A 20,746-nucleotide genomic window follows, 5' to 3' on the forward strand; every position below is an offset into this window, starting at 1 on the left:
TCAACATGCATTTACCCAATCAACCAACATATAACATTCACAAACATATAAAGTATGTAAAATTGCTTAATTATTAATACTAGAATTCGAATGAATAGATAAGAAAGAAATAATATAATAGTGTATGAGTACAAATTTGTATTCTTAAAAACATCATGATTACTTAAAAACATAGGTTCAATTATAAAATAAAACATAGTTTAATTGTTCTAACACCTTATTACAGTGCCTTGAGAAAACATTTGGAAATCCAAAATCTAAATACTAAAATCAAGTAGATAGTCCTCTAGTCATGGTAGGCATGAGAAAGTCCTGGAAGAAAAACAATATATGCAAAAATAATCAATCACAAGAAATGAAATACATATATTCACCATTAATATAATTGTTAATTTCTAACCATTGGTACAATACCAAGTCATGCAAATTTTAAATTTTTTATATTTGGTTCGTCAATCCTTTTCTAGCATCCTCAACTTTCACCAAAGTGAAGGTTAAAATTTACATTTGTGGTGGGCTATGATTTATATTTGCCTATTCACCATTAATATAATTGTTAATTTCTAACCATTGACACAATACCAAGTCATGAAAATTTCAAATTTTTTATATTTGGTTCGTCAACCCTTTTCTAGCACCCTCAACTTTCACTAAAGTGAAGGTTAAAATTTGCATTTGTGGCGGGTTATGATTTATATTTGCCCCACTCTTGTGGTTGACTACTATATACATTTGTGCTCATTCATGTGATCGACCATTAACATCTTTGCCCCCCACTCTTGTGACCAGCTATATTCCCCACTGCACATGGCCAACTAGTAGTTACTTGCCCCCACTTATATAGCTGACTATTTTACCTCTTTGAGTTAGTCTTATCCATTCTAATAATAACAATAATAACAACATACAATTTCACCATATTAACCTATGACACCAAATTATCATGTTTAACCTTGTTCCATACTTTAATGCTCATTTTCATACATCTTTATATAATAATAATAATAATAATAATAAAAAAGATTTTAGAATATAAATAACTTTTAAAAAAAATAGAGATAAAATGGTAACCATCTACTTCTCCTCTTAGTGGTCATACTCCACTAACTTATGGTCTTGCAGTCAATGCCTTTCTTAGTTCACAAAAGGCCATCATTAAACATCATTTATTAATATCAAGAATTGTATCTTATTATTCTTTACATTCGCATTCATTCCTTTTTTTATGGTTCTTATCAATTTACAAGCATCATTATACAATCGCATGAGAATGCCTATTAGATCTATTCTAAGACCTAAAATGAAGTGGATTCAAGAGAAGTTTAACTGGTTAAGTTAAGAGGGTTGGGTTAAAAATTTATCAATCTAGACCTTTTTTACTTTTCAGGTCATATTTGAATCTACATAAGGGGTTTGGATGCAATTTTAATTAAGTTGGAAATTACACATCTTTACCTTCCCAACTATATATGATAGGTTCATCAATTCATTCGAACAAGAGAGAATGACGTGCTTGAAGTTGGGTTTAGAATTTGCCAACAAATAAAAAAATTTTATTTTGATATATTTCTAAGTAAAAAATATTTAAACGCTGCTACTATAATTCCAAACACACTTTAAGTCCTTGATGCTGTTTATTTTCACAAAAGAAGGATCTAATGGCAACGATTTTGGAAATGAACATATTGTGTCTTGTCTTAGTCGTGTGCTCATAAAAGTGGAAGAAAGATTCGTATTGACGGAGAAATTGTTGTATTTTGCCTATGTTAAATTATGCTGGTACATATAGTTTATGTAATGTAATATATAAAATAGATTTAATTAAATACATGTTCTCAAGACAGGATGTGTTGGTAAATAAAAATTGTCATTGCAGATTTGATGTGCATTTATGTATATAAACAGTTAAAGAACAAGCATTGGATGATTTCTTAGCTCATCATCTTTCCATACATTTATGGTTTGATGGATATAAGACCAAAAACAAACTGGTGCAGGGGTGGTGAATGTTCATGATCTCCCTAACAAGTCACCTTATCTCTGAATTAGACGCCTAAATAATCAAGCTAAATGTAAAACCTTAATTATTGGACTAAATTCTTTGGAGTTAGCAGCGCCATGAGCCACGATGATTGAGATTCATTATTTTATGTGGAAGATACATGTGTGAACATCCACCTCTGTTCTGGCACGTACGGCAGCCCACCTTATTCCGGTGATGATGGCCATAATTCCTCTCGCCCTCCCTAACAAAATCGGATTCTCGTTACCTTTTCTCTATAAACCAATCACAACAAGAGCAGGAGGAGGAGGAAGCAGTTGTTCTGCTTTTACTTGTCGCTCTGTATCATCACCTACCAGCTTCACTTGGGACGACGTCGTTCAAGCCTCTCTACCTGACTATGCCCCAAATGATTCTTCAGATCTCTCTGGCTTCTTCGAAAAGATCAAATACTGCAATCGCGGCTCCTCCGTATAGAGCGAGCTCTCTTTTCCTTTGTGTTTTGGTCAATTAACAATCTATTTTACTGTCTAATTTTTAATATTTGCAGGAGATAAAATCTGAATTTATTCCATTGGTGATTGAAGATCAAATAGTTGGTTACATACATAACGGGTAAGGTAATCTCTCTCCCTCTCCCTTTTTTTTTTTTTTTTTTTTTGCATTTTAAGAAAATGGGAAATTCAAATTGATGAATTAATTTTGATTTATGACAGTTTTTTTGATAATTATTTGAGGAGGTTTAAGGACGTGTTTGTTTTTGTGCCAAGTGATTCTCGTTTCGGCACCACTGTGACTTTAAATAAAACACTAAGCACGCCAGAGGAAAGAACCAGAGTTGTTGGAAAAGTAATCAAAAGCCTGGCAGAAGAAGAAAAGGAACTGATTCCAGGAATCCGAAATGAGGTATAAAGATCATCAACCCCGTGGAGCTTCTTCTTTTTTTTCTTACCTTGATTCCAGGAACTGTATTGGCTGTTTACTCGTTGATTTTCAATCAGTTGTACCCTGTCACACCTTCGTTCGGATCGCCCCCCTATTTTTCTCTTGAACGTGCTGCCGCTCCTTATTTTGGAATTAAGGTTTGTGCTTCTTATTTCTTTGCTTCATTCTTTTTTTTTTTTTCTAGAATTAATTAATTTTTTTTTTCACTTTTCAACTCTATGAGAATAGGCATATGGAGTTCATATGAATGGTTTTGTGAAAAGAGATGGGGAGAAATTCTTATGGATAGGAAAGAGAAGTCCAATGAAACAAACTTTTCCTGGGATGCTTGATCACCTTGTTGCTGGTGGGCTGGTTTGTAACTGTCTATGATATTCATCAGTTACTTTTGTAATCCACATTCTTACTTGTATACCATTCAATGAAATTGGTATCTGGTTTGCATTGTCAGATTAAGACGAAGGGAAGATTCCTTTATTTATTTATTTATTTTTAACATTTGAATGCTCTGAATACTATGACGACCAAGTGGTAGGTGAACTCTGAACTGAACTTGGAGTGTGCAATGTCAATGTTAAATCCCGGATGATTACAATATTTGCAATCCATTTCCTTTAGTAGCGGCAACTAGCAAAAATAAGCATGCCATAGAATTGTCACTTCATTTCTGAGCCAACTCTTACATTATGGTAATGACAGCCTCATGGGATGTCTTGTGTTGCAAATCTTATAAAGGAATGTGAAGAGGAAGCAGGGATTCCTCTATCCCTTTCTAATCAGTAAGTTTTCTTCTTCTGATGAATTATGTTCAGCCTTTCTAATCAGTATTGTCTGGGAAGCTGAATCTTGGTGCAGCAGGAACGGATCCTTTGATCAAGTTGTTTTGGTTGCAACCACTCTCGTTCTGATGATGGGTCTATGTTTCTTCTTTACAGAGCCATGTCAGTTGGTGCTGTTTCTTATGTGGATGTTGACGGGTATAGATACGAGAGGGATGTTCTATTTTGTTATGATTTAGAACTCCCTGGTGATTTTATTCCCAAGAATCAAGGTAAAACTGTGAAAGCTCAGGTTTTCAGCTGTAATTATATGTCAATTCTTCAAGCCTTTTAAATATGCCTAGAAATTTGAGGATTGTGTTTTTGACATTTTATGATATCTTTACCATCATTGGCGTATCAAACTGTGACAGATGGGGAAGTGGAGAGTTTCAAGTTGATCCCAGTGGAAAATGTTGCAAATGTAATACGGAGGACCCAATTTTTCAAGCCTAATTGCTCTCTTGTTATCATGGATTTTCTGTTTCGACACGGGTATTTCTTCTCTATTGTTTCCCTTGTTTATTTTCACACTCATTTAGCGGTCACTCATTTAACTATAAAAGATAAACTAATTTTTCTTTGCCACCTATATTATTATGACCCACCTCGTCATGGTGAGAAGATAATCACATTCATTAGTCATTTTCTGCCTGTAATTATACAAACAATAGGGGCACCTACAAGTTTATCTCTGTCTTCCAGCTCTCATTAAGACCAGAACACCCATGACTTGCCACAAGAATCACACAAATTAATGTCTTGGAGCTTCACTCTTTATATCGCCTTTCCATCCCTTCACCTGCCACAATAAGAGCTTTATGCTCAAAGTTTGGGCTTCTATACAGCTTTGATATTTCCTGAAGAAGATAATGGCCTACTTAAGTCTATAGATGAGGTTCTGACTTCTGAAAGATTATAAGCAGTGTCAGAGCAAGGTATAGGTTTGTTACTGCCTAAGGCGGAGCATAAAATCATAATTCTATTGTTCTGGTTGTAAATTCCTACGTTGGATTTCCTTCAATTACTCCACTTCTGAAAGTTGTATTAGATCCTGTGAGAACTTGCTTAACATCAGTTTTTACTCAAATAATCATTAGACCTTGTTACTTGCAGCTTGCGGATCATTGGAACACATCATGGTGATCATCACTATATAATACTATCTTGATGGGTTTTCAGCCATATCATTCTTACATGCAGAGAAAATCAATTGAGGCGGAACTCGAGGACACTTCTTCTAAATCTTTCTTTTCATGATTTAGTTTTGTGGAATGGTTGTTGTAATATGCCTTTTAAACAAATAGCAAATAATGAAAACATCCACTGCGATTCTCATTCTAAAATTAATTGATATCTGTATTCATTGCAGTTATATTGGTCCTGAATGCTTGGGATACTTGGATCTATTACAAAGTTTGAGAAGTGGAGATACTTCCTAAATATGCTCTCGCTTTGTTGAATATCTAAACTTCAACAAAAAGAAGGGGAAAATATATCTAAGCTGTCCTGTGTGGTTGAATATCCTCTCTTTTGCAACAAGAAGTTTGTTTGCCGGAGACTTCTTTTATGGTGGTTGGAAGGTGCAGGCAGCTTGCTGTTTGGAGGTGAATCACGTCAATGGATCTGAAGTGCCCAAGCAAAGGTTAAGGAAAAAGAAAAGAAAAAAGAAAAAAAGGGAAAGCATGTAATATCTGGACCTCCACTTTTTCCTGCCTGCTGTGTTGAAAAAGTCCTTCGCCTTGACGGTAAATGCCAGTTTTTAGTCATTTCGAAAGATTTCACTGCTAAAAATAGATGCTGAATTTCATTAAAGATGCTGTAATTGTTCTTAATTACATTAAGACAGGCAAGAGCATGATGAGGTCCTTGGGATCACGGATGATAGTGCTGAGGACATTTGGTTTGCACCTGTCCAGGAGGCCAAATTTGAGTTTTGCTTCTCTCGTTTTATCATCAAAGAGGAATCCAAATTTATTGTAGACGCGGCGAGCATGGTGGGAACCTTTTGAATTCTATTTTTTTATTTAATTATACAATAATAATAAAATATTTTCAATAAATATTATAATAAAATTATATAGAAAACTTATTTTTTTTTAATAAAAATTATCTTATTTGATTCATGTATTTTTATATAGAGTTAAAAATCTAATTTTATTTATTTATGCATTTATTTTTATTTTGATGAAAATATTTTTTTATTAAAAAAAAATTGGTTTTTAAGTAATAACCTATTATGATCAAGAAAGCATGTTTTAAATATAAAATTTTAAATTGATTATTTTTACTTTTACACATCTATATATATATAAAAAAAACATGAAAATAATAAAATTTAAAAAAATTATGTAAAAATCCTATAATAAAAAATATCTCATTCTCATTTAATATCGATACTAATGAGCAAAATTATTTTAAAAATCTTATATGCTAATACATAAATTATTCATAAAGTGATCGACCATTTAATTAATAAAAAAGCTATACTTTTCTTAACAACTAGAAAGACTTGTCTTGACATTAAGGGGCACATAAAAAAAATATATATCCAAAACAAATAAAATCATAGTGAAACAAAAAGAAAAAAGTGCAAACAAAGAACTTACGATCAAGGGTGGGGCAAGTTTATGGAAAAGATGACAATTGAAAGCTAAGCAACAAGAAGAGTTTTATATGATGTGATGTGCACAATCCACTGAGAACATTCGTAGGAGTGTCTGGAAGTGATTCTAAGTTGTTTGAATCCTTTAGACATTTTTTTAAGCTTATTAATCATTATCATTTTATAAATACATATCTTAGCTTGCATAAAATGCATAAACTTTCACTCTTTTGAAAATATTTCAGGGAGATTGCAAGGAATGTTCCGGTTTGTGATTGTGTATGTTTATGCATTAAAAAACAAAATGCTTTTAAAAGCTAAAATTTCTTTATTCAAAACGCAAATCAATGAATGTGTTGAGAATACATGTTAAGCAAGGAGTTTATTGTAAAATCATCACAACTGCGAGTTAAATAAAATTCTAAGTTTTTTGAAGAACGCTCAAATTGGGTTCTTTCTAAGTGAAATGATGTCATTTTAAAAAGATCAAAATAGTCCTTGAATTATGGCTTCCTTTCTATTGTAGCCCATGATGTATGAAAGTTTTAATTAAATCTCTAATTGGCTTTATTTTTTTGAAAATCCTTTCAATTTGGCTCTCAAGCATTTCTCATTAGACCCTTAAGTTTTACGATGCATTGCAATATGCTCCCTGACTCTTTAAATTATGTAATTTCAATCAAAATTAGATCCAAATATTAAAATTCTCTTCAATTGGATCCCTAATTAAATCAATTGCAACCTTCCAAGTTTCCTCCACTTTCATTTAGCTTATTAGCTTTCCAATTTGTGCAATCATGACCTAAGTTTCAATTTTTCATTTAGATCCTCCACATTCATTTAAGTCTTTGGGTTTCTCTTAATTGACTGAATTAAGCTTCCAAACCTTGCCACTCTTTTTTTGATCGTTGGTTATCTAATATTTTCAATTATGACCGATTTCAACCCATTTATTCCATTTTTCTTCAATTAAAATTACATGCCCACATGACTACCTAACCAAATACAAATTAAATTATTGCCTGATTTCAACCTGAAATTAAATTTTATTTTTGAAATATTTTTTATTTGAATATTATTTTTTAAAGAATGATTTTGAAGACATTTTTTTTTCTAAAAATTCTTGAAAAATTCAAAGGGGTAAAAATTGAGTTATTATAGTTGCCCCTACTTTACAATTCTTATGGAACAAAGTCTTATAAAAAAAAAAAAGGTTTTATGTTGTAAGCTTGTAAATAAAAGATAGTGTTTATGAAAAAAAAATTGAAAAGCTACAAAAGCAAAAAAAAAAAAAAACAAAAAAAATAAAGTCTTGCTGGACTTAAAATCTGTTTGAGCCTTATTACGCTTTAAAATTGCAACAAACCTTGCTAGGTTAAAATGTTTTAGAGTCTTACTAGACTCAATATGAGATTTTTATATTAAAAACAAATTTTGTAAAACATTACACAATGCTAACATTTTGGATAAGATGAAATTCATGTTTTTTTTACTTATATGGAAATATAAGCCCTCCTCTTTTTCAATTTATCTTTCTTATTTATAGTAGGACTCGCTACTTTGAATTTAATCTCTTTTGATTGCTTGACCCACCGACTTACTCAAGTTTGCTTGTGTAAATCATGTCTCAATACAACCTGAACCTTATGTAACAACCATTGCCCTTTTAAGTTCACTATAAGAAATTTTGATTAGTTGACCATTTCTTGAAAAGTGACAAACCATTTTTTAGCCATAATGTTTCTCCTAGTTGGATTGTGCCCCTAAGTGTAATATTCATTCATCTTTTCCCACCTTTTGTTTTTCTTAATGAAATAATTATGCTTTTCACTCTTAACTTCTGAATAGGTCATCAACTTATTCTTTTAAACAAAATTGCTCCCAGTTGATCTGGATATATTCATCCTTTCAACACTCATCAAAAAAGCACATATGCATCATATCATCATAAGGTATTTCTTCTTATCACTCATGGCTTCTGATGGAATTCTTCATGTCATCATTTAATTAGTGTCATTGCCAAGGGTTTTTTAAATTAAATTACCCCTAGCTGATCTGACCACGTGTATTATTACCATCATGAATTACTCTAGTTAGTTTGACTATATGTCCTCCAACAAACCCATATGTATTACCTTAATTCAAAGTGTGAAATATTAATAGTTTATCTACCTATGCTTATCTTCATGTAATCATCATAGGATTCACACATAATGGACTCTAAGTTGATTTGATTGCTTAAATTTTCAATAACCAATCATAAGACATACATGTAATATTAGGTTTTACAAAACACTAGTTTCTCTCTTACAATTTAGATTGTTTATAGGCCCAAATAAGGCTCGAATGTTGTTGTTCACACCATTTTTTATTTTCCTTGTTGTTTATTGATTCATTTTCTAATTAGGTATGCAAATTTTATTTAATTCAAGATTTATTAGCTAGGTTAGTTTCACTTCTTATTTAAACATTTATATATACTATTTATGTAAGTCATTTTGACATTCATACTTTACTGAATAAGAATTCTCTCGTTAGAGTTTAACTTTAAATTTTGGGTTTTCAAAATTGTAGTTTCTCTCTTTCATCTGAGATCAGTTTCATGCCCAAATTAAGCTTGAAAGTTGTTGTTTTACATTATTCTTTGTTTTTCTTATTTACGGATTCATTTGCTAATAAGCAGTGATAGAGAAAACCAAGATAGTCACTTTTATAGAAAAATCCATGGTTGTCAAACTCGCGAGTTGACTTGTAAAATCGTATGATTTTACGAGTCAACACATATATAATGTGTGAAATTAGGTAAAAAACTCGAAAACTGGAAAAATCGATCATACTCAGTAAATTAGGATCGAGTTTTAAAAAATTAAAAAAAATTATTGACTTTGAGATTGCATCTTCATCTGCAAAGTCTCTGAGTGTAGCCCCCTCACCTTCTCGTCCAGCTGGCCTTGGGTGTGCTACACCACAATTGGAACCTACACCCAGGGCAACCCCGCAACTTCATGCTAACAAAACTATTTCTCATACGCAATCACAACAGATTGAAGATCCTAAAAATGGGAATCGTAAGAGTTTGATGAGACACGTGAAAAACTTCAGATGATTAGGGTGAGATTTTTGCAGCTTGCACATGGACTTGGGCAGACTTCCTTATAATGTTGTTGTTGCACATGTTTTATATAGATTGGGATCAGCTAAGCAGCTGCGAGGTAGATATGGTGGTTGTGTTGCTGGTTTTAATAGTGCCATGGCAGAGCACCTTGAGGCTGCTGGGCAAGAACCCTTTGATTTCTCTTTTACAACTAATGGTTCTTGGAAAGACATGTGTTGGTAAAAGTGTCACTATCAACTCTATATTTGATGAAGTGAAGTTATAGAGATGCTTTACGGGTGTTGGTCATGTTACTGGGTGTTGGTAAAAGCATAGTTTATAAACTCGACCCGGGGAGTGACCCGGTCCGGGTTCCGGGTTTTATGGGTCAACCCGGGTCAACCCTGGGTCGGGTCTGTGTAGTTAAAAATAAGAAATGGAAAAGAGAGGCAGTAATGAAGGGGTGGAGTGGGACCAGCAGGGCGTGGGAGAGGGATAAATATCACGTTGTTGGTTGTTTTGTACAGAGAAAGGGCACTTAATCTCATCGCCATCTCCTTACAAAGTTCATCTTCCCTCCCTGGCTTCATCACAAGCAACCATCTGTCTCTCTTTTTTTAACCATTTGTTTTGTGCAGGGATGTACACGATCTGTTGAAAGCCTAGAAGCACAGTCCTTGCTCCTTGACGCCCCCATGAACACGATCTGGTTTCTACATGCTTTAAAACATTAGCTAGAGAGAGAGAGAGAGAGAGAGAGAGAGATGTTAAAGACTTGATGGTGCTGGTATTACCTATTGCCTCTCTCTCTCTCTCTCTCTCTCTCTCTCGAAATTGTGAGTTTGATCCCTGTTGCCTTTCTCTCTCTCTTGAAACTGTGAGTTTTGTCCCATTTAAGTTACAATCATCAACGAGAAGGAACAAATGAGAAATTCCTACGCCTGTTGATGAGCAGTGAGTGGAGTTGCCACTTTCTTCAACAGTAATGGAAAATCCAAAGTAATAAAGTAAGAACGCAACAAGGATTCGAAGTTTTTCATAGATCACCAACGCCTACCCTCGAGATCTCCAAACTCAGATCGCGGACCCAACTCCAATTGGGTCTCGTTCGGTTTTGCCCGAGTTGCTCGGGTCATGGGTCGACTCGCCGGGTCGACTGGGTTTTGCCGGGTTGTTGCCTTAGACGGTTTTTTAGTAAACCCGAACCAGTCCAGCCACCGGGTCGACCAGGTCCCGGATCGACCCGCCGGGCAAGTCTGGGTTTAAAAACTATGGGTAAAAGTATCATTATCAACTTTATATTTGATGAAGTGAAGTTTGGCATCAATGCTTTTCAAATGGCCAGGTTTGCTTTACAGATGTTGGTAAAGGTGCCCTTGAGGAAGAAATGCTTTACAATATTAATTTGAGTTGGTTATTGAATTACTTCCACATGATCATATTATTTATTTCAAATTTATTAATTATAATTAATGAAAAATTACTTAAATTATATATAAATTTATATTTGAATTATGTATTTTAGAGTATTTAAACTTTGCATAAATTTTTATTTGAACCATGTATTTTAATATGCTTAAACTTTATATGAAAAAAAATTCTTATGATTTTACGATATATTTTTACGATCTGATTTTATTTTACATTTTCCATGCCGTGTCAAAAATGCGTTTTTAACAACCTTGAAAAAATTCATTTTAATGACTCAAGGAAGAAAAGGCAAGGTTGAACACTTTTAAATTAAAGGTAAGAAAAAAATAATTAAAATTTAAAATTAACTAGAAAAATAAGTAAAATACCAAAAACATCATTTTCTAGGTTTAATTTGAAGGTCTTTTAAACCTATATTGTTTACAATAATTGATCTCTATATATAATTGGACCTATAGAATCCATTTAAAAAAAAATTGAGTCTAATCTAATAATCAAAAAAATTATGATTTATGTAGTGATACATTATGGCTTGTTTGTAAACTTTATTTTATATATTTAGTCTATAAATTCATATGTATGCTGTGTGTCTATATATATTAAATGGATTGAGTTATTAAAATATCACAACCCATTATATTAACAATAACACAATTTCTGAAAACTTTTAAAATTGTGTTAGTTTTTTAATAAATAAATAAATTATAATGTGATATTAAAAAAAAACTTTAAAAACAATAATAGAAAGGATAATCATTATCTTTAATTATTCACCTATTCTTCCAAAAAAAAAAATATTAAATAAAAAATAATTTTAATGATAAAATTTTAATCATGATTAACCTTGAAAATCATAACTTAACGTACTCATGGTGTTTTTTTTTCATTATATATACTATTATTATTGGTTTTTTATAGTTAGTTAGTTTGTTTTTTTTGTTTAAATTATTTTTTTAATATTCATAAAAAAATATTAAAATGATTTTATTTTTTTAAAATATATTTTTATATATTATATTAAAAATAAAAAAAGAATATTTTTAATATAAAAATATTTTTGTAAAAACGTATTGTTAGCAACTACAAGAAAGCATCAGCCAATAGGAAAATACCAAGACCCGCTATTAAAGTATATCTAAGAGAATCCCAACTCCCTACAATATGAAACTTTTGATTTTCAAACTGGGACCTAATTCTGAAGTTTGAGCAGAGATGATGATATCTCTGCAAATTCTATCCCCTTTGCCTTCCTCCCACTTCATAAACCCTATTCCCCTTTCACTCCAATGCTCCAAAAACCCTAATTTCTACCCAAAATCATTCTCCAAAACCCCTTATCCTGTAAAATCAACGCATACCCATTTCCTCTCTTTCCCCAAAAACTCCAACTTGAAACTTAAAACCTCACTAAGATTAAAACTTTCGGTTCAATTTCAGAGATTAATTTGTTATGTGGTTAAGGATTCTGATGAAGAGACTAAAGCAGTTGTGGATTCTGGTGGTGATGGCGGGGGAGGTGGAGGTGGAGGTGGGGATGATGGTGATGGTGATGGGGAGATGGAGAAAAAAGATGGGATTTTGCCAGAGTGGTTAAATTTCACTACTGATGATGCGAAGACTGTGTTTGCTGCTGTTGCTGTTTCCCTTGCATTTCGTTCTTTTGTAGCAGAGCCAAGATTCATTCCTTCTCTGTCCATGTATCCAACATTTGATGTTGGCGATCGTGTTTTTTCAGAGAAGGTAGCATGACTTCCTTTCCTTTTCTTTCTTTCCTTTTAGGATGTTAATGAGGTTTTGTGGGAGTAAATTTAATGCTGAACTGAGGCACATTTCAGTCACGGAGATTGCAAGTTGATGCAAAGGTTTATTGTCTTGATGTCTCATTAGACGAAGTTTTTTTCTGAATAATGAGGGATTTTAACCATTGGGCGTTTAGCCTAGTGGTAATTAGCAAGTACGAGGGAACAACTTTAGATTCCAATTTATTGTGGAGTGCACTGAAATTTTTTGGGAGGCTATCAAAGTTTATACAAGATGTTGCATGAATGAGGAAAGTGTGTTAGTGTCAATCCTGGAAGGCTATGTAGGAACTTATTGCCTTTGTTTGTGCTACAATCAGAATGAGTTTTCTTCACGTTACATTTAGTGAATGGCACAACAATTTTTCTCCGGAAAGTGAGATTTTTCTACGTTCTAGATTTCCAGATTTAAAAAGGGTTGCCATACTGAGAATTAGTTCAGACATACCATAAAACCCAAAGAACTGACTGAATTGTATAACATTTGCCAATTATCAAATTTCTTGAATGCCTAATGGTTGATCCTCTGATTTTGGAAAGAAAGGTCCGTGCTTCCTGGCCCTATGAGCCATGTTCGGGAATTTCATGTTTTTGCTTGAATCTCGATGTGAAAATGTTGAAATGACTAATTTTCTTATGAAATATCATGCATAAGATATGTTACGTGAAATTGTCAGGTTTCATACTATTTCAGAAAGCCATGTGTAAATGATATAGTGATCTTCAAAAGTCCACCAGTCCTCCAGGAAGTTGGATACACAGATGATGATGTCTTCATAAAACGAATTGTTGCAAAGGAAGGTGATACCGTGGAGGTCAGCTACCAAAGAAGGCACTTTTGCTAAGTAATCATATCATCAGTTCTGTGTTTTTATTATTCATAAGACACTTCACTCTCATTTTAGAATTTTATTTTTGAGATTTTGAGAGGGGGAAGGGTGCAAAATCAAATTTTGTTTTATTTATGATGACAATGATGGGGATGATGTGCACCAAATAATGATGTTTTGCAGGATTATAGAACCTCATGTCTCAATACATTTGGATATAATGTGATTAACGTGCCTTCTAGTTCAAAAAACAGTGAGAGCATAGGGAAATGATGCTTGTCGAACATGTCTATCTTACAAAATGCCTGTCTTTCCGAGTGAACATGTCTATCTTACAAAATTTACGTTTCAAATTTTCTCTTGGAATGTTTTGATTATTGCATTCAAACATGGCCCATGGTTTGATTGCAGGTTCATGAGGGGAAGCTTACAGTAAATGGAGTTGTGAGAAGTGAAAAGTTTATTCTTGAACCTCCTTCGTATGAGTTGACACCCATTGTAAGTATCAACGCTATCATCGGCATCTCATTTCTTAATTTTTGGATGTTCTTTTATCCCAACCAAGTTATAGGAGGAGGTTTGTGGTTGGTAGTTGGCCAACATGTATACAGTTTCACTAAGAACTCCTAACTGTCATCATAGTGAAATTACAGCTTAGAAGTTAAATTCTGAACTTCTTGCCTTGCAGCGTGTTTGCATGGAAATGTACCATTTTCCCCCTTGTTATAACCCATCACTTATTTCTTTGCTTTGTAACGCAGCATGTACCTGAGAACTCTGTTTTTGTGATGGGCGACAATCGCAATAACAGTTATGACTCACACGTATGGTAATGGCTCCTGAACTTACAACCGCTAGAGTATGCCTAGCTTTTTATATATTTTTTTCCCTTTTCAAATAACATTGTTGATGTCTGGAATTATGAATCTTTTAGGGGTCCCCTTCCTGCAAAGAATATAATTGGAAGATCAATCTTCCGCTATTGGCCTCCTTATAGGATTGGCCGCACAGTTCTTGAGACTGGCTGTGCTGTTGATAAGCAGGATAGCACTTCTTCATCTAAATAGTTTGGATATTCACAATCTTTGTATTCTGTCTTATTTTTTTTTAGCCTTTAATCTTGTCACCATTTGTTAACAAGATCTGTTAGAGCATTCTTCGCTTGATAGAGGCAGTTCTTACTGGGGAAAGTTTTTTTTGCCCCTTTCTAATGACCTTGATGTAATTGTAAGTCATACCTGTATTGATCTACAGAATTGAATTGTATTTTATGAAGCAAACACTCTCTCACACGCATACATAAACCGACACACCACACTTGCGTGCGCATGCACACTCAAAAAATGGCAAATGATTTGATCTGATTCCAGCATGAGCAAGAATGCAAATAAGTTAAACTTGAGTTTATCAGAACATTCTTACCCATTTGGCTTTAAAAGTGGGTCCTATGGTGTATTTTTAATTCCGGGAAAAACCGTCTGGGCTCTTTGAGATTCCAGAAGGCAATGAGAAGTTGCATGTTGAATGCACTGTTTGAGTTGTTTCAATTTCAATTGCCATGTAGGATCATGCTTCAAGCCTAGAGTAGTGTTCCTTCATTCGGTAGTTATCATGGCGAGTCTCCCACTTTCTGTAAGTGAAGAGTACTGTTTCAGGAGTGCCTAATGATTCCTTGAACCAGCTAATCTACACATGAAGTGATTTTCTTAATTTGTAATTGTCTCTCCTCTGTACCTCACAGTCTCGCACACAGGATATCAAGGCCGACTGTATAGCTCAAGTCATCTTTAGACATAGCATAACAAGAAAACAAAAACGTCAAACACCAGAGCATGGACTTATTCTATATACAGTTGTATAGTTGACATGATTTCATGTGCCTAAAGCAACAAATTCTAGGGCTCGTATTGATTAGGCAGTGGATGGTATTCTTCTTCCATATGGGAAGATAAATCAACCACCTCGCCATTCAAAGGTACGTGCACGAATCCTCCTTAAATTTGATGGCTTTGTTGCTACGAGAATCAATTGCCAAAGAGCAAGCGACGCGCCTTCTATGCCTCGGCTTCACCAATTTTCCCACAACATTCCCTATTGACCTGACTTCAAAAACTAGAGTCATTGGAGCTCCCCCGTTGTCTTCTGATGCTGCTAATCCCGCCCCTGCGCCATACAGCGGAACCTTTGTTCCTTCTAGATTCACGGACACGGTCCGGTGGCTCTTTCTTGGTTGGAAGTATCTTTTCAACTGCAAGCATAAACATGCAAGTGTTTACAGGCTTGCCCAATTTTTAAAAGGGAAAAAATGTACTTAATATCACTCATCAAAAGGGGCATCTTCAAGGTTGTCAATACCATTTTGTTTTTTATGCAATAATTGATATATCTTATACCAGTTTAAAATAAAAAAACAAACAGGAAGAAATTCCATCTCGTCTCGTTCAAAATCTCTTAGAATGATTTTGGTCGAAATAGAATAACCAGAATGTTCTGATCCCATTTCGGTCGTTCTATTCTAGCCAAATAGTTTTTTTTAATAAAAAAAATTATTTTTTTTCTAATTTAATCCTCCAATACTTGATTTATTGAATATTGAATTTTATAATTTATTATGGTTTGATTTGCTTTTGTTATTTCAGTCTCATGACCTACGTCACGGGTTGGTTTGATTTGTTTTTGTTATTTCAGTCTCATGACCTATGTCACGGGTTTGGTAGGTTAACCCAGTTAGCTCGAGTTTTTTTTTAAAAAATTTAATTGATTTTTTTTTTAATTTCATTATTCAACATCTTTAACCATTTAGTTGATTATGAATTAAAATTTTTCATTTATTTTGGTTTGTTTTCTATGAAATTACCCTAGTCTCATGAATTGGGTTACAAGTTTCTCGAGTTAATCCAAGTACTTAGGCCATTTTATTGTATCTTTTTTTAAAATTGACATACCTGCCTTACTTGTTATGTGATTTGATGCACCATTGTCTGATGTCCATTCTATGTCAACAACGGTGTTGTATAGCGTAAGGGCTGCTAGTGCTTGCGGGATTTCATTATCCTAAGTAGTTTTTTTTTTTTTTTTTTTTTAGGTATTCACCAGCATATTTTAGCAATGTGACTCATTGTGCCACAATATTGGCATTTGTTTTCACGATACAACTCTCATTCTGTTTGAGTCATGCGGCGTTCTCCTGGTGGTGAAGGACGACGTTGTTGAGTGGGATTAAAATACCTTTTGTTTTGATCTTTGGATTGCTGGGCTTGAAATCCTTTTCCACTAAATGTGAACTAATATGAGCTGCGTGCTGAGGAAGGCTGATGTGTTCTTTGCTGATGACGTTGTTGTTGTTGTCCATAAAATGCAAGTTGTTGTGGAAATTGTTGTGTTCTTTGTTGATGACGTTGTTGTTGTTGTTGTCATCGTTCATATATATGGTAACTACACCATCTATATTTTCCTAGAAATTATACTATCACAACATATATATTTGCAAGTTCCATTGACATATATGTACATCTTATGTATCATTTTATAGCTTCTCTTCTTTTCTTTCTTGTGGGTCATATTAATTACGTATTCATGAGCCTAATTCTCCAACTCTCATTTGATTATATACATGGAAGCAAGTTAGTTATTTAGGGCATCTATTCTTGAAAATTATATATTTTCATGAACTTTTAAAAATGTCTTGATTTTAATGTCGTGAAAATTTATTATAATGTGCTTGAAAAAATTGTTTACATGTAGGTTGATAGACTACCAACATATTTACTTTGCTTATTGAAGAAAAGACAAACATTTAGTATATCTAATCAACTAGAATTTAAATTCAAATTTATTATAGTAAAAACTAGTAATCTAACCCTCGTGGGTTGGATAAATTTTTTTTCAACTTCACAAAATATTGAGATCTCAAGAAATTATTTGGTATTATTATTAAACTTAACTTAAATTATAAATTTTGAATTATCTTGAACTAACTTCTTATCTAGCTCTAATTTAAAATTAATTTTGTGAGAGTTGTCCTGATATAATCCAGATGACTTGATGGATCCAAAAACAACCTGGTTAACCAATAAAAAATGTGGTTTGGCTTTCAAAAAATTTAGAGGATATATTTTTTATATATATATTGAGACAATAATATATTATATTGATCTAAACTTCGTGACTTAACCCACAAACTCGTGACTGGGATAATAGAATCTACTAGGTTTAACAACTTTATTTTTTAAAATTATCTTTTACTTAATGGTATTATAACAACAATAAACGCTCTTATAATTGAGTACCAACCAAATATTAAAATATTTGTTTGATACTATAATAACATCATAGAAAGCAAATCAAAATAATTTATGAATATCAGCTCAAAATCAATCAAATATTAAATGATAAAAATTAATAAATATAAAAAGTAAACAAAGATTCAATCGAAAGAAAAAAAAAATTAGAAGATTGAATTAAAAGAAAATGAAATTATTTGTATTGTTATTAAATTGAATCCTAACATCTCAGCCTTAGAACCTCTCAAACCGACTTCTTGCTTAACCATGATTTAAAATTATCCTATATGAAAGTTGACTTTACATGACTCAGTTGATTTGGCAGGTCCAAAGACAACCTAGATAGCCGATAAAAGCATTGTTTGGCCACAAAAAGATTTTAAGATGATATTTTTTTTAATATTAAAATGCTGGTATAGTGGATCTGCTCGGGCTTTGCGACTTAACTTGCAAAACCCTTAACCTGGATCATTGACTCTACTAGGTTTAAAAAAGTTGTTTTTAACTATTATTATTTAATGATATGATAACAAAATAAACGCTTATAAGAATTGAGTACTAACTAAATATCAGGATATTTGTTGAAAACTGCGATAATTTTATAGAAAAAAACTGAAATAAATTATGAAAACCAGTTTAAAATTAATAAAATATTGAATGAAAAAATCAAAAGAAAACATTTTTGAAGGTAGAATTGAATACCAAACAAATATCAAGATGTTTATTAGAGACTGTGATAATTTTATAGAAAAAAATCTGAAATAAATTATGACAACCAATTTAAAATTAATAAAATATTGAATGATGAAATAAAAGAGAATAATTTTGAAGGTAGAATTGAATGAGAATGGGACTGAGAAGGCAATAGTTCAGGGGCCATCATTTGTTTGGTATGCATCCAAAGCTCCAGACAGCATCTTATGGCTAACCTGACAAAGATTGTCTGAGCTTGTGCTTTTGCTGTCAAACGTTGATATCTTATCATGCTGCTTATGGAGTCGTTGCTCCTTACAGTTGCCAACGTGCAGCACTAGCAAATCCAAAGAAGTCATGGGAGCAGTTTGTGGGTTACAGAAGGATTGATATTGCTTTGGGTTTATATTCTGTGTGTTGTGTTCAGGGAATCTAACAGAGGATTCAAGAGACAACTTCTTTCCAATGCCACTTGGCTTCTCATATTTCACATTGCACTCTTCAGGCATAACAATCGACTCTCCCCCCTCCCCTTTTGTTTCTGTGTGATTTCTGAAGTCAAACAGGAGGTCATGATTTCGCTTGTTATTCACATCTCCATCACTTCCCTTGTTACAAGTGGAGGTGGCAAACTCCAGAGACAGCTTTCCACCAATCCCACTTGGTTTCTCATGATTAGGAATGAAATCCTTATTTTGATTTGTCGACTCCTTGTCTGGTCCTTTAATTTCCACCTAGAGCAAAAAATTACAAATTCAAAAAGATCCAGATTTTTCAAAAATAATTTGGGAAAACAACCAAACAAATGCTACCATTGGGCTTGAATTTGTGTCACTTTGAATGTATTGAGTACTGCAGCTACCGATATTGGCTCCAGGCTTAGCATATTTCTCAGTCATGGCTTGAGCTCTTTGGTCAAACACCAGCCTGTTATATTTGTATTCTCTGCTCTGCATATTCATCCCCACACATCAGAAAATTGAGACTATTTTAACCGTAATCTATTTAAAATCTTCTTCTTACACAAATAATGAGACTATAAAGTGTTATGTTTTAGCTAAAACTACAGGTAACAATATATAAATCATCAAGAATAACATATTTCTGAAATACAATAAGATTAATTAGGAGTTGAAAGAAATACTCACAAAACTAAATATCTTATTTTATACTGAAACAACTAACTTAAACATCTTTAATCCTCAGACCAATCATACAAAATAAAGAGTTATATATCTTAAACATGTTGTCAAAATTTCAGATCAATACAACGATGAACAAGCTACCAATAAAAAATTTAATTGTTTGCTCAAGCTGTTAATGTTTTTGCTCTTTTTTTTCTTTTTTTTATTTGTTACGACGACCCTAAATAAAACTGAGCTAGCCCTCTTATATATGATAAGCATCTTTTACTTTTTTTTTTATAAGTGTGTGGTCCTCTTTAAATGGTGTGGGACTCATAAAAAAACTTCTTAAAAAACTTCTTTTCACACACCATGTGAGGAATTCACCATAACAATGATCATTTTATAAGCTTTAATTTGGTGAGCTTGACTAAGTTCATTTGCCTTTTATAAACTTAAATTTCTCTCTTGGTAGAAGCTTGGCTATCCTATATGATATATTATCATTAGTATGTTTCATCTCAACAACATAGTATTTATTCTCCATAACATCTTGAATCCATTGGTATCTAATTTTAAATTGTTTTGATTAAGAGCGAAAAGTATAATGCATACTAAAATAGATTGCACTTTTATAAGTCGCAATGCCACACAAAATTCATTTGCATTAGACCAAGTTCATGTAAGAATTTCATCCATAACAACTTTTATCCTCCTCAGTAAGAGCAATGTGGTTAGCTTTTGTAGTGAATAATATAACACATATTTCTTTTGTTATAACAACATATTTACATGTGATTTTATTTGCATGCCTACCTAATTGCTTTGTAGGAGAAGTTCTTGTTGAGGGGCTGTTGTCAAGGCTTTCCTTATTCTTTTTAATGATTTCAAGCGACTTGGGTCTGACAACCATTCAAGACCTAAGCATCTTGTGTTTGGTAACCACGTTAGGCCTAAGCGTCTTAAGTGTGACAACCATGCTGGGCCGAAGCTACTTACGTCTGGCATGGTTATCAAACTCATGCACTTGGGTCAAGCATGATTGCCAAAACCAAAAGCGGGTCTGACACGCCTTAGGTATGACATGGTTTGCCAAACTCAAGTGGCTTGGGTTTGACAACC

At 33.1% G+C, this 20,746-nt stretch overlaps 3 protein-coding genes across 8 annotated transcripts; 2 read left to right on the plus strand and 1 right to left on the minus strand.

Moving 5' to 3' along the window:
* The first annotated feature begins 1,928 nt into the window (after positions 1-1,928).
* Positions 1,929-5,747, plus strand: LOC118048043 (nudix hydrolase 20, chloroplastic). 4 transcript variants are annotated; one of them, XR_004687420.2, is made up of 10 exons: positions 1,930-2,473; positions 2,553-2,617; positions 2,719-2,908; positions 3,004-3,084; positions 3,176-3,301; positions 3,647-3,726; positions 3,883-3,998; positions 4,140-4,260; positions 5,138-5,513; positions 5,615-5,747. XR_004687420.2 is itself a non-coding variant. In XM_035057557.2 (9 exons), exons 1-9 carry the CDS (start codon positions 2,219-2,221, stop codon positions 5,205-5,207), a joined length of 1,050 nt encoding a protein of 349 aa, XP_034913448.1. In that variant the 5' UTR covers positions 1,929-2,218; the 3' UTR covers positions 5,208-5,747. The 4 variants fall into 4 exon arrangements, 3 of the variants coding, with proteins under 3 accessions (XP_034913448.1, XP_034913447.1, XP_034913449.1); XM_035057557.2 differs by having other exon boundaries at positions 1,929-2,473; positions 2,773-2,908; positions 5,138-5,747; XM_035057556.2 differs by having other exon boundaries at positions 5,138-5,747.
* A 6,095-nt stretch (positions 5,748-11,842) lies between these two features.
* On the plus strand, positions 11,843-15,953 carry LOC140954164 (chloroplast processing peptidase-like). Of its 3 annotated transcripts, none has more exons than XM_073410251.1 (5): positions 11,848-12,635; positions 13,372-13,509; positions 13,936-14,022; positions 14,286-14,353; positions 14,779-15,953. In XM_073410251.1, coding segments are annotated over exons 1-5 (822 nt in total). In that variant the 5' UTR covers positions 11,848-12,107; the 3' UTR covers positions 14,780-15,953. The 3 variants fall into 3 exon arrangements, with proteins under 3 accessions (XP_073266353.1, XP_073266352.1, XP_034913446.1); XM_035057555.2 differs by lacking the exon at positions 14,779-15,953 and adding an exon at positions 14,459-14,735 and having other exon boundaries at positions 11,850-12,635; XM_073410252.1 differs by lacking the exons at positions 13,372-13,509; positions 14,779-15,953 and adding an exon at positions 14,459-14,735 and having other exon boundaries at positions 11,843-12,635.
* A 2,723-nt stretch (positions 15,954-18,676) lies between these two features.
* Positions 18,677-19,486, minus strand: LOC140955704 (uncharacterized). Its single transcript, XM_073409874.1, has 2 exons — positions 19,313-19,486; positions 18,677-19,234 (listed from the first exon to the last, which is right to left on the minus strand). Exons 1-2 carry the CDS (start codon positions 19,460-19,462, stop codon positions 18,677-18,679), a joined length of 708 nt encoding a protein of 235 aa, XP_073265975.1. The 5' UTR covers positions 19,463-19,486.
* Between the last annotated feature and the right edge of the window lie 1,260 nt (positions 19,487-20,746).

The sequence above is a fragment of the Populus alba genome, chromosome 6 (assembly GCF_005239225.2).
Source record: "Populus alba chromosome 6, ASM523922v2, whole genome shotgun sequence".
NCBI classification, from domain to species: domain Eukaryota; kingdom Viridiplantae; phylum Streptophyta; class Magnoliopsida; order Malpighiales; family Salicaceae; genus Populus; species Populus alba.

What these genes read in the sequence shown, in the direction of transcription:
- LOC118048043 (XM_035057556.2), top strand. Translation starts at nt 2,219, where the DNA reads ATGATGGCCATAATTCCTCTCGCCCTCCCTAACAAAATCGGATTCTCG. An exon ending in ACTGCAATCGCGGCTCCTCC is followed by an intron (nt 2,474 to 2,552) that starts GTATAGAGCGAG and finishes TAATATTTGCAG; the next exon opens with GAGATAAAATCTGAATTTAT. An exon ending in GTTGGTTACATACATAACGG is followed by an intron (nt 2,618 to 2,718) that starts GTAAGGTAATCT and finishes GATTTATGACAG; the next exon opens with TTTTTTTGATAATTATTTGA.
- LOC140954164 (XM_035057555.2), top strand. Translation starts at nt 12,108, where the DNA reads ATGATGATATCTCTGCAAATTCTATCCCCTTTGCCTTCCTCCCACTTC. An exon ending in ATCGTGTTTTTTCAGAGAAG is followed by an intron (nt 12,636 to 13,371) that starts GTAGCATGACTT and finishes TGAAATTGTCAG; the next exon opens with GTTTCATACTATTTCAGAAA. An exon ending in AGGAAGGTGATACCGTGGAG is followed by an intron (nt 13,510 to 13,935) that starts GTCAGCTACCAA and finishes GTTTGATTGCAG; the next exon opens with GTTCATGAGGGGAAGCTTAC.
- LOC140955704 (XM_073409874.1), bottom strand. Translation starts at nt 19,462, where the DNA reads ATGAATATGCAGAGCAGAGAATACAAATATAACAGGCTGGTGTTTGAC. An exon ending in ACACAAATTCAAGCCCAATG is followed by an intron (nt 19,235 to 19,312) that starts GTAGCATTTGTT and finishes TTTTTGCTCTAG; the next exon opens with GTGGAAATTAAAGGACCAGA.